Genomic DNA, 13,573 nt, shown 5'->3' on the forward strand with positions numbered 1-13,573 from the left:
GGCGCTGATGGTGCCTATGTGCAGGGCGGGGCTGTTGTTTTCGCGGACGAACAGGGTGTAGGAGGTTTGGGTGAAGGCGGGGGCGTTGTCATTGACATCGGAGACCAGCACTGTTATGTTTTGTTCAGTTTTCAGCCTAGGTGTTCCTAAGTCAGTGACTGTGATGGTGATATTATACTCAGCTCTAAGTTCTCTGTCTAGCGCTCCCTCTGTTACCAGCCTGTAGAAATTCTCAACTGAAGGTTCCAGCATGAAGGGAACATCATGCTGAATTGAGCAAATCATCCTTCCATTTTCCCCAGAGTCTGGATCTTGAATACTAAAAAGAGCTACCGTGGTCTCAGGGGAATTTTCAGGGATGGGGTTTAGGACCGATACTATGGTCAGTTCTGGGGCGTTATCGTTGATATCCACCACCTGTATCAGGACAGTGCATTTTCCTGAAAGACCTTTCCCATCAGAGGCTTTAATATCCACCTTATATGACACAATTTTTTCAAAATCTAATTTCCTAATTAGTTTAATTTCTCCTGTTAGTTCATTAAGTGCAAATGTCTTGGAGATCTCTTCATCATTATAAAAAAACGAGTAAAATATTTTGCCATTTATTCCCATGTCTAAATCTCTAGCGGAAACAGTGGCAACAACGGATTCCAGCGGACTATTTTCTGATATCTGAACTTGATAGAGTGGCTGGGCAAACTCAGGGGCATTGTCATTGATATCCAAGATATCAATGAGGACCAGGGCGGTCCCACTTTTGGGAGGAGCTCCACCGTCCACTGCTGTGAGAGTTAACCTGAGCTCAGACTGCTCTTCTCTATCGAGGGCTTTGTCCAGAACTAGTTCAGGGTATTTTCTGCCTTCACCATCATTGCGGGTGAGAACATGGAAATGGGAGCTGGGGTAGATCGTGTAGTTTTGAATGTTATTAACGCCTACATCTAAGTCTTGTGCATTTTTCAAGGGAAACACAGTTCCTGGAGGAGTATTTTCCATGATTTTCAAAATCATTTCTGCCTCTGGGAACACAGGGGAATTGTCATTTATGTCACTGACGAAAAGTTTAAACCTATACACCTCCAAAGGTTCTTTCAGTAACACCTGGAAATGCAGCACACAAGGCTCAGTGGAGCCACATAGTTCTTCCCGATCGAGTCTTTCATTGACTTGCAGATCGCCAGTTTGAAGGTTCAGCTGAAAATGTTTTTTATTATTGTTAAAAATTACCTGAGCCTTCCGCCAGGACAACTCTCTTATTCCTAGCCCTAGGTCCTTTGCTAGATTGGCCACAAAAGAACCGCTCTCCATTTCTTCCGCTACAGTATAAGCTTTCTGCTCCGCCCAAGTCTGAGACAGCATAACAAAGAGAAGCAGAACTTGCCTTAGTCTAGGAAAGCGCTCCTTTTCAGCCTCCATTTCTCTGACACCAAAACCCGTTAAGATCCGGATGCCTCTGTTGAGTCCGTAGGAATTCTTCTCTGGAAATCAGTTCTTGTTACAACGCGATTTTCTGTTAACCAAGTCTCTGCTCTTTGATGGATCTGATCATTACTGCCAGAATAGCAACCAGAGCAGTAACCATCCGCAAGTCTGTTTTTCAGCAGCCTTAGCTTGCAGCGCCACCACGCGTTGGTACTTAAAACTTAGTTTGCTAAATAGTTTACAAAATACTGATTCTACTTTCTTAGATTTATGCAAAAAAAAAAAAAAATCACAGATTATATATAGTGTGATTTATAAATTAAAATGGTAACTTCTGTTTTCCTGTGAGATTAGGAATGTGGAAGTGATGCCAGATATTTTGGGAAATTATGCGAATTTAAAGTTAACTATATTCAATAAATACTGATTTCATATTATACATGAGGCACGGCACTAAGTGGTGGGAATAAAAATAGCTACTCTGACTTCAGGGACCTTACAACATGATGTCGACTATGTTGTATAGTGAGTACTTCAGGAAAATTGAGGATAAAAATGTATGTAGTTATCACTTAAAACCTTTAAACTCTTAACTGCTGCTAGCACAGTAGATAAAGAGATTATTCATGTTTCAGAAGTATAAACTTAAGTGATATCAGCTAGAAATGGTTTATGATAAAAACTAGATAAGCTTAAGGAGTTGTAGATAAATTATTTGTAAATATTGTCTAAGGACTGTCTCTGTACTTCTGTAAGTTTGTTGTATTGATCTATTACATTGTCTAAAACAATTTGTAAAGAGCATATGCATTTTTTGCTAAAACTAAGATACACACACATAGAAGCTGTACATTACATCTTGAAGGGGAGGCAGCTAAAGATAAAGGCTGAAATTAAAATAAAAATAAAATACAGGCCAGAGAAGGTGGCTATCCTAACACTCGGGGAGGTAGAGGTGGGTGGATTATGTGATCTCAGGAGTTCTAGACCAGCCTGAGCAAGAGTGACACCCCAGTCTCTACTAATAGAAAAACTAGCCCGGTGTTGTGTGTGGGCTCCTGTAGTTCCAGCTACTAGAGAAGCTGAGTCATGAGGATCCCTGAGCCCAAGAGTTTGAAGTTGCTGTGAGCTATAATGATGCCATTGCACTCAAAACCAGAGTGACAAAGTGAGACTCTGTCTCAAAACATAAAATAAAATAAAATACAGATGAAAATAAATTAGATCCACCTGGAACAGCAGATTAATTCTCAACTAGGAAAGATCTCAACTCATTTTAGTAATCAACTCATGTATCTCCTGTAGGTATCTTGGGATCCTGGCATCCTAGTATGGAACTGAAATTCTCTTTTAAAGAGGGGGGAATGCATCTTGGAGGAAGAGACCCAGGGTCTTCCCAAATGCACCAACTTTAGCCAATGTTTAAATGACAGACACTATTATATGTATAATAGTAGTATTTTGGTATTTATATATTATTTATATATACCACTATTATACCAATAAATTTTGGTATTTCAATTACCTAGCTAACTGGGAAAACAGCTTGAGCTAAGTTCAATAATTGTATTTCATATTGGTTTAATTCTATTAAGGTACCAATTATTCTAATCAACATTCTATGTTAGAATACATTTATTTCCTCCCCACAGGGAAATGAATTTGATTAAATAAACAGTCAGTATATGAGACCTTGCTGTTAAAATCTGATGGACAATTTTCCTTATAGAAAGATCTTGATCATGGATCCAAATTCTTTATTATGGAATTAAGTGTCCAAGAAAATGTGTCTTGAATGTCTATGCATTTTTGCATACTAATAGGATTGAAGCTGGTACCTATGTCAGACAGTTAATAAATCATAGTTTTTATTCCCATCTTTTATCTCTCAAATTATATCCTAAGATCTAAGCTCCTAGGCATGGCAGAAACAAATTTTTTTTCATGAGGCTTTCTAGTAATAGAGTATATGTCAATCAAATAGTATCTATTACTAAAACTAAAATGATAAATCAAGCCATGTGATCCAAATTAGATTATTTATAGAGCCAGATGGTTTTACATTAATGATAAATTAACCTGTTCACATGTAAAGCAGCAAATAATTTTTAAAAGGAAGAGTTTGCTAAGGAGGGTATGATGATCCTGAGACAAGGTATAGACACCATAAGCCTCTTACATAGATTAGCTATCTCTAAGCTTATACATTTTGTATTTCATTAAATTAATATTGGAAACAGACAACATAAGACCAGGGTTTCATGGTATATAGGCTAATTGAGCACTCAAGATTGCACATATCTTTCAAGTCTCTTTTGGTTTCAAGAAACTCAACTACAATACTGACTAAAGAAAGGAATTTTACTATTAGGAAACTATAGTCTTACTGTAGAACCCCAGGGCAAATAGACATTGGGTACTTAGGAAGAACTGGAACCAGGAATTGACAGGTCTAGAACCAAGTAGCTATCTTAGTCTCTATTGTTTTCTACATTTCTGCCTCCTGCACTCTCTATTCCTTCTCACTTAATACTCTTTCCTTCTAGTCCTCTCAGTCCTCCTTGTCTAGAAGCCATTCTCTGCTTCCAGCCTACACACATGGCTACCGCAGCCCATTTACTCAAGAGGAAAAGAATAGATGAACTATTATTTTCATTGCAAATTCAGGTGGGTGGAGAATGTGGCTATTCCAGCTTTAATCAGACATGCCTAAGAAAGGCAAAGAAAGTGGAATAAATATCTCACTAATGATCAGCTCCCTTAGGTCATACAAGGAAGTCCTCAGACAAGAAATGAACAGGAGTTGGATGAGTGTGTGTATCTCAAATGCAAAGATTTTGAATTTATTTTAATAAAACAACATCTACCAGCAATACGTACAGTTCACAAATATTTATGAAAAATAACTTAGGGCAGAAAAAATCTTCTGCAATATTTGGCAGAAAAGTAGAATGGAAAGATTATGCTTTTTAAATTAAAAAAACTAAATTAGATAACATTTTAAAAACCTTTCTAACCAGATAAGTAATTCAGTTTTTATTCACATCATGCATTTTCTTCCATAGTAATACTATCAACCATATAAAACCTATTTTGGTGAGAGGACCCGCCATCAAAACATTAGGAAAATATGAAGGGAGGGGCGTGGTGGCTTGTGCCTGTTATCCTAGTACCCTGGGGGGGGGGGGCCGACAGATTGCCTTAGCTCACAGGTTTGAGACCAGCCTGAGCCAGAGCAAGACCTCATCTCTAAAAATAGCTGCGCATTGTGGTGGGTGCCTGTAGTTCCAGTTGCTTGGGAGGCTGAAGTAAGAGAATTGCTTAAGCTCAAGAGTTGCAGGTTTCTGTGAGCTGTGATACAATGGCACTCTATGGAAGGCAACAAAGTGAGACTTTGTCCCTCAACTCCCCACAAGAAAACACAAAGGAACCCAGTGTGCAATTAAATTTGAAGAAAAAATGATTAATGTATTTGTGAATACATCTTTTGAGGTTGTATTTTGGAACAAAGGCTAAGCAAATACCTGCGCCCTTAATATTTTCACAGTTAATATAAAGCAACAGAAGTAGACTTAAATTTCTGAACTTTCTGACAACTCTTGAGCTACATGAAGCTAGCCAGAATGAAGAACTATACATGACAATGAAATTTAGACTTACTCTAATGTTCTACATCACAATTAGATCCTTAATTGAACTCAAAGCCATTCACAAAGGGGGGGCTTTCTCCACCTCATTACCCTGGGGCGGGAGGTTGAGGGTAACTGGCTTCAGGAACTTGAACTCACTGGCCCCAGAGCCTCCAGTCAGACAGACTTCATATTGGTAACTCTGAGACAGAGTCTCAGTGCCGCTAATGTCCACCAAGTGGCTGGGAAAATGGACCCCAGGCACTGAGCAGAGACCCGCAGACACCGCCCTGTGCCTCCTGCACAGCCTCACCGCCACAAACAGCACCACCGAGAACAGGAAGAGCGACGACACCGAGGCCAAGGCGATGACCAAGTAGACGGTGAGCGAGTCGGCCTGGGCCTGCTCCGCCGCCGCCTCCGGGAGCGGCAGGTAGGGCTGGGAGAAGCCGTCCACCAGCAGCACGTGCAGCGTGACGCTGGCGGACTGCGGAGGCTCGCCATTGTCCTTGACCAGCACCAGCAGCCTGTGCTTGGCCGCGTCGCGCTCGCTCAGCAGCCTGGCGGTGCGCACCTCGCCATTGTGCGCCCACACGCTGAACAGCCCGGGCTCCGTGGCCTTGAGCAGCTGGAACGACAGCCAGGCGTTCTGGCCCGAGTCGCCGTCCACCGCCACCACCTTGGTCACCAGGTAGCCCGCCTCGGCCGCCCTGGGCACCAGCTCGGTGCAGGGCGCAGAGCCGTTCTGCAGCGGGTACAGCACGAAGGGCGAGTTGTCGTTGGCGTCCACCACCACCACGCGCACCAGCGCCTCGCTGCTCAGCGCGGGGGAGCCTCGGTCTGTGGCGCCCACGCGGAACTCGAAGGCCTGCAGGGCCTCGTAGTCCAGCGCCCTCAGGGCGAACAGGTGTCCGTTGTCGGCGTTGATGGAGACCAGGGAGCCGAGGGGCAGGTGTGGGTCCTGAGGTGGCAGCAGGGAGTAGGTGACCTGGGCGTTGGTGCCTGAGTCTCTGTCTGTGGCGCTGATGGTGCCAATGTGCAGGGCGGGGCTGTTGTTTTCGCGGACGAACAGGGTGTAAGAGGTTTCCGTGAAAGTGGGTGTGTTATCATTGACATCGGAGACCAGCACTGTTATGTTTTGCTCAGTTTTCAGATTAGGTGTCCCCAAATCAGTGACAGTGATGGTGATATTATATTCACTTCTCATTTCTCTATCCAGTGGACGCTCTGTTATTAAGGTGTAGAAATTCTTGAAGGTGGGCTTTAACAGAAAAGGGAGGTTGTCCTGAATTGAGCAAACCATTCTCCCATTTTCTCCAGAGTCTTGGTCTCGTACACTGAAAACAGCGACCACCACCTCAGGCGATGAGTTTTCAGGTATGGGACTGGTAAGAGATGTCATGGCTATTTCTGGTGGGTTGTCATTCACATCTACGACCCGCACTAAAATGGTTGATTTTCCAGAAAGGCTCCCACCGTCAATGGCCTGAATATTTATGGTGTAAGATGGAATTAGCTCAAAATCTAGAAGTGCTTTTAAATGGACTTCGCCAGAAGTTGGATGGATTTCAAATGTTTTCCGTATGTCTCTGGATACATGCGAAAACGAGTAAGTTAGCTCTCCATTTATTCCTGCATCTAAATCTGTGGCGGATACTTTGATGACCAAGGAGTCCACAGGGCTGTTCTCTGGTATCTGAACCTCGTAGACCAGCTTCTCAAATTTGGGTGCGTTATCGTTGATATCCAGGACCACTACGCAAATCAGTGTAGTCCCTGATCTGGGCGGTGACCCGCCATCAAATGCTGATAGAGTTAAACAAAACTCAGGCTCCTTCTCTCGATCCAGAGATTGGTCCAGTACCAGCTCTGGGTATTTTCTGCCTTCATCACTGTCTTGTAATTTAAGGTGGAAGTGGGGGTTTGGGGTTATTGTATAGTTTTGGACACCATTCTTTCCCACATCCAAGTCCTGAGCACTATCCATTTGGAATGAAGTTCCTGGAGAAGCACCTTCTGAGATTTTTAGAAGTATATGTTTGTCTAGGAACATGGGAGCATGATCATTTATGTCTTTGACCAAAAGCTCAGTCCGAAAAAATTGCAAAGGATTTTCAAATAACACCTGGAAATGCAATATGCATGGCTCGGTGAGATCGCAGAGTGCCTCCCGGTCCAGTCGCTCATTTAAGAACAAGTTGCCAGTTTGAGGATCCAACCGCAAATAAGGTTTATAGTCGTCAAAGATAACTCTGCCCCCCCGTGCAGCCAGGTTTTCTATATTTGAACTCATATCTTTAACCACGTTGGCTATAAAGGTGCCAATCTCCATTTCCTCGGTCACAGAATATCTCCAAGTCTCAGAACACACCAAAGACCCTCCCAGGAAAACAAAGAAAAGCAGCACTTGCCTTATCTGTAGAGCTCTTCTCTCTCCCGGCTCCATGACTCCTTAGCCAAACGTCTTACTGCGGAAACGTTTTCAATTCAATCTCTAGCAGCTCTGGGGGCTGCTCCTCTTATCTATCAGCTTGGACCTTTGGGAATCTATAAACTTGTAGTCTTGTCACACGGAGGTTGTTGGTGCCCCACTTTTCGACTGAGAGCCTCTTTTCTCCTGTTTTTCCTGCGCTCTCAGTTTCACTGGTTAAGGGAAACCAGAGCATATATACTCGTACAAAAGATTTCTCCATCTTATCCTGCAGCGCCACCATGCGACTTTGCAGATTTTCAGGTTTGAGACAAAATATTTATCTTGTGTATTTGTTGAAAAATTTAAATTATATTTTCTCCTCCTGTGTGCCTCTTTCTTTTCTTAGTTGCATTTTTTTGTGATATGCGATGTTATTACTATTCAGTCATTAATCGCAATCTGCTAGAGATGTGCTGGATATAAAAAGCATATTTAAGATATAGTCCCTGTCTCAAATAAATTATGATCTCTCTGTGAAGCCAATATTTAAAACAACTAACGATAGTTAAGAGTACTCTTGAAAGTAAGGAAAAGATTTTTAAGAAAATTGGAAATAGGGACTATAGGTCTTAGTTCTGCCAGAAAACACTCTTAGAAAATATAAGACTGGGAGTTTGATCTTGAAACTGAACCCGGCATATTCGAATAGTTGTTTGGGGGAGGTTGGACATTTCAGGCTGGGTAAATTGTACCTTTTATTTGGAGATACTCGGCAGAAGATTTACCTAGAAGGAGTAGAAAATAAATGCTCAATAGTAATGAATAAAGTAAAGTATGTCCAGTTTCTGACAACACAAAAAGTTGAAGAAACTAGACTGCAGTTTAGTTGTATAACTTTATTTCAGCATTTGTATCTATTTATGAATTAGTTCATCAAGTACTTATTGAGACTATATTTTGTTCTAGGAATGATAAGTGTTAGGATTAGATGGGAAACAGGAAGACATAATTCCTGCCATAAAAAAAAGAAATAGAAAAATGATCACACATTTTAAATAGAGCATAATCAATGTATGACTGGGAAAGTTCATGCTACTATAAGAGCATAGATGAGGGTTGTCTAACAAGAATTTGGAAGTACAGGACAGACTTTTCTGGAGAAAGCATATTCTACGTTGATACATGATAAGTGAGAAGCAATTCAAATGAAAATTGGGCATGGGATAAAATTTTTAAGGCAAACTAAAAACATGGTTGTGCAAATCCAACATGAGAAAAGTGTCTTAGAGGAACTAAAATAAGATCAATATGGCTGAGACATAAGTCAAGAGAAGAGAAATGCTGAGTTGAAATTGGAAAGATAAGCAGATATTCTGTAAACCTTGCCAAGGCATTTGGACTTTGCACCAATAGATATGCAAGATTATTAAAGAGTTTTAAACAGAAAAATGGCATGATCTTGTTTTTATTTTTTCAAAATATCATCCTATTACAGAATTGAGAGTACGATTAAAGGCAAGAGACTGGTTAAAAATGATTGCAGTAATACAGGTATGAGATAATATTGGCTTCAATTAGAAATCTAGTAATAGGATTGTAGCATAATGATAACAGTACAGGGTATGGTGATAGAGTAGACATAGAATAGAAGAAATGTATTTTTAACCATCCTTAACTGACCAATGCTAAATCTATAATGATTCAATCAATTTAAACAATTCTTGGAAGAGACAACTTCTGTCATTGATATTAGTTCTCATTTCTGTCTTTCTTTCTTTCTTTCTTTTTTTTAGAGACAGAGTCTCACTTTGTCACTCTCGGTAGAGTGCTGTTGCAGCACAGCTCATAGCAACCTCCAGCTCTTGGGCTTATGTGATTCTTCTTGCCTCAGCCTCCTGAGTAGCTGGGACTACAGGCACCCAGCTATTTTTTGTTGCAGTTTGTCCAGGGCTATTTTTTGTTGCAGTTTGGCTTGGGCTTATGTGATTCTTCTTGCCTTAGCCTCCTGAGTAGCTGGGACTACAACACCTGGCTATTTTTTTGTTGCACTTTGGCCAGGGCTGGGTTCGAACCCACTACCCTCAGTATATGGGACTGATGCCCTACTCACTGAGGCAGAGGCGCTGACCAACATTAGTTTTCATCTTTTTCTACATCCCTTATTCCCCTATACAGATAAAAATGCCTTCTTTCTTTTATCTTTGCACTCTTCTTTTCCTCCATTAAACATATTTATATAGTTGTTTATTTCTACATATATAAGATATTATATACTATATATCTGTGTGTATATATGCACACACACACACATATATTTGTCACTATGCAATAAATCTCAGTCTCTTTTTTTCTCTTAAAGCACTTGGGATTTATCCATGTGGTTGCATACTTAGTTTACTCTTCTGATCACTGCATAATAATCTTTCACCAACATATTACACATTTTATTCATCAATTGCTTTACTGATGGATAGGTAGGTAGATTTCTATCCTTTGGTTTCCCAAGAAGAACATGCTTATTTTTTTTTTCTTCTTTGAGACAGAATCTCACTCCCCCACCCTGGGTAGAGCACTAAGGCATCATAGCTCACAGCAACCTTGAACTCCTGGGCTCAAGCAATCCTCTTGCCTTAGCCTCCCTGGTAGCTAAGACTACAGGCACCCACTACAACTCCCAGCTAGTTTTTAGAGACCGAGTCTTACTCTTACTCAGGCTGGTCTTGAACTTCATGAGCTCAAGCAATCCACTCACCTCAGCCTCCCAGAGATTACAGGCATGAGCTACCACACCTGGCCAAAAACAACATTCTTATACTCATCATTTTGTAAAGCTGTGTAAAAGTTTTCTGGCTTATATACCTCAAAGTAGAATTGCTGGATCATAGGATACGTACGTGTTAAATTTCACTAAATACTGCTAAAAGCCTCTGTACATAGGCTGTACATAAGATTTTCCATTAATACACATATTATCAAAATCCTTCATTTTCCCTAATTTTAATGTTTCCACAACTAAAGAGGTTGACCATCATTTCAAGTTCTTTTCAGACTTTTTGTTTTCCCTCTTTTTTCTTAAATTTCCTATCTCTGTTGTCCTTTATAAAAAACTATTGGTTCTCTAGCCTTTTTGATGTTTTGTTGATTTGTAAGATTTATTAGCATAATCTATATTTAGTTCTTTTCAGTTAAAATATTGCAAGTAGTTTCTCTCTGTTGTTTGCTAGTTTCTCTGTGCTATCTTTTAGTTTTAAGGTAGTAATATTCATCAATTTGTATTTTTATTATTTGTATTTTAAAGCCTTATTAGTAAATCCAAATCAGGGGCAGTGCCCGTGGCTCAAATGGGTAGCGCGCCGGCCCCACATGCTAGAGGTGGTGAGTTCAAACCCAGCCCCAGTAAAAAAAAAAAAAAGAAATCCAAACCAATGCTAGGATTATAAAGATAATTTTGCCTAATTTATTTCATTTTTAATAATTTGAATATTTCAGATTCACTTCTTAGATAAATATGTTTAGTATTAAATTACATGAAATAGATATTTTTTTCTTTGTAACATCAGCCAGTTTCCTAATACTATTTGCAAAATAATCTCTTTTTCCAATCCAGCCCAGTTATTTTGGCACCCCTTTTGTCATGACCAAGTTCTTTTATGTTAAAAAATCTGACCATGTAGGCTGGGTGCAGTGGTTCACACATGTAATCCTGGCACTCTTGGAGTGGATAGCTTGAGCTCACAGGTTGAGATCAGCCTGAGCAAAAAGCAAGACCCTGTCTCTACTAGAAACAGAAAAACTGAGGCAAGAGAATCACTGAGCCCAAGAGTTGGAGAGTGCTGTGAGCCGTGACTCCACCGCACTCTGGGTATTCTACCAAGGGCGACAAAGTGAAACTCTTTTGTCACAAAAAAAACCAATCTGACCATGGATTAGATTTTATCTGGTAGTCTATGAGTCTATTTCTGAACTATTCAAATAGATTTACTTACTTTAGATTTATAATTTGGACTAATATCTGTAATGTAAAGCATTTGCCATTTTTATTCTTAGGCATTTCCTTTTTTCCCCCTAAAACTTATCCTAGCTCTTCATGCAACTTTATCTTCCATGTTATATTAGAAACCATTTGTAGATACTTACTACTTATCACAGATTTCATTGAGATTCACTCAATTTATAAATTATTTTAGGAAGAATAGATCTTTATTGCATTAAGTTCTATCTAAAAATAGTGCCTTTCTCTATTTATTCAAACATTTAATTATCTGTCATTTTATTGATGTCATTTTTTTCTCAAAGGTTTTTATGCCTCCTTTTTAAGGCTAATTGCTAGAAATATAGTTTCTTTACTACTTAAAAATATCATTTTTAATTGTATAAAGGTGGGGCTCAATGTACACTACTTTTATTTCTTTTTCCATTTCACTTTTTAAAAATTCTATTCTTCTTTCTTTCTTCAGTTTTTTTTTGTTTGGCCTAACCATGGCTTTCATGGGTATACTTTTATTTCTTTTGACTCTGAAAGATAAAGAGGGCCCAATTACTCTATTCAGGGTTTTATCGTTCAAATGTCAATTTAAATGAAATCCTCACAACTAATAAATACCTACTGCAATAAACAATGAAACCAGTAAAAATTGCATAAAGTAGGGGGGGAAATTCCTAAGCAAATTGAATTTTTTTCATCCTATTTTGCAATGGAAAGTGAAATTTCATTTTATGATCATGTAGTCCACCATAGCATTTAATTTTTATGAGATCGATTAGGAATATATATATGCAAACTAGTCCTATATCCACACCACATGCTAATTATAAAGATCTGTCTGATTATGGATTTCAGATATTATCATTTGTAACATGATGAGGCATCTATAAACCATAAATACAGATCCATACCTTCTTCGTTAGCATTTGAGAGAGGCCACAAATTCTTAGTGATGTTTTACATTTACTAAGTAATGGGCAGGGAAGTGAACCTAAATCATTTTCTTTAACAGTTTCAATCTTCATTTCAATTTCTAAAGTTTTTGTCTACTACTCTTCTGACTGATACTAAGGAACATTACAAAATTTAAACTCATAACCATGGTGCATTTAAAGAAAACTAAATAGCAATATCAAGGCCCAGAATGTTACAGCACTCCTCTTCTATAACAGCATCATCATCAACAACAAAACTAGTTGGAAGAAAAATTACTTCAGAAATCAATAATTTTCAACCTGGTCACTTAAATTTTACCATAAAGTAGATCCTTGAAAAATGAACAAATAAGGCTTTCCAGCACTGAAAATGGAGGGATAGAAGCTTTTTACACTTTACGATGAAAAAATTTTAGAGAAAATATGGTAATAAATCCAACAACATTGCACCCACATTCAACACTTTATTTTTCTTTCACCTATCTTTTGGTGGTGTCTAATAGTAAATTACATATCCTGTGACATTTGCTCTTAATATTTTAATTTGCAAATCCAAATAATTGCGAATAATGTCTTACAAAACGTATACAATACCATTATTATAGCAAAGGAGCTTTAACTCCATTAATATAATCTTTTTGACCAAATAAATGAAAAACCAGAAAATACAGATTGTATCTCAATGTAACTGTAACAACTAATAAGGATTTTTAAAGCACAGCACATGTCAGGAGAGCACGAGCAATGCTCATGCATGCAACTTCTGTACAAACCAGAATCTAAAAGAGATTAGGCAAAAAGTAGCCCTAGTTTGCCAAGAATAGTACAAAACCCGAAGTTTAAATGCATTGTTTTATTGAATGTTGAATTCGAAGCTATTCCGAACATTCTCCTTTTCCTCCGTATTCCTGCCAGCGTCAGGGACATAAAAATTGGGGATAATGGGCTTTAGAAATTTAAACTCATTTGTCCCAGTATCTCCTGTCAGACACACCTCATACTGGTAGCTCTGGGACAAAGTCCCAGTACCGCTGACGTCCACTAGGTAGCCAGGAAAGTGGCCCTCAGGCACCGAGCAGCGACCCACGGAGGCCGCCCTGTGCCTCCCGCACAGCCTCACCGCCACGAACAGCACCACCGAGAACAGGAAGAGCGACGACACCGAGGCCAAGGCGATGACCAAGTA

The 13,573-nt window shown here is 39.5% G+C and overlaps 3 protein-coding genes across 3 annotated transcripts in view; all 3 read right to left on the minus strand.

Annotated features, from left to right (window-relative positions):
• Positions 1-1,419, minus strand: part of LOC105887264 (protocadherin beta-5-like) — a 2,421-nt gene extending 1,002 nt beyond the window's left edge. Inside the window, exon 1 of the mRNA XM_023514586.1 lies at positions 4-1,419. Within this exon, the coding sequence (XP_023370354.1) occupies positions 4-1,419 (1,416 nt within the window). The remainder of the gene's footprint in view (positions 1-3) is intronic.
• Positions 1,420-5,106: 3,687 nt separating this feature from the next.
• LOC100946037 (protocadherin beta-18) lies at positions 5,107-7,500 on the minus strand. Its single transcript, XM_003782109.3, has one exon. The coding sequence runs from the start codon at positions 7,498-7,500 to the stop codon at positions 5,134-5,136; it is 2,367 nt and encodes a 788-aa protein (XP_003782157.1). The 3' UTR covers positions 5,107-5,133.
• Positions 7,501-13,119: 5,619 nt separating this feature from the next.
• Positions 13,120-13,573, minus strand: part of LOC105887266 (protocadherin beta-14-like) — a 2,523-nt gene continuing 2,069 nt past the window's right edge. Inside the window, exon 2 of the mRNA XM_012806954.2 lies at positions 13,120-13,570. Within this exon, the coding sequence (XP_012662408.1) occupies positions 13,241-13,570 (330 nt within the window). The 3' untranslated portion in view covers positions 13,120-13,240. The remainder of the gene's footprint in view (positions 13,571-13,573) is intronic.

The sequence above is a fragment of the Otolemur garnettii genome, unplaced genomic scaffold (assembly GCF_000181295.1).
Source record: "Otolemur garnettii isolate 467f Iridium unplaced genomic scaffold, OtoGar3 scaffold00003, whole genome shotgun sequence".
In the NCBI taxonomy this organism is placed as follows: Eukaryota; Metazoa; Chordata; class Mammalia; order Primates; family Galagidae; genus Otolemur; species Otolemur garnettii.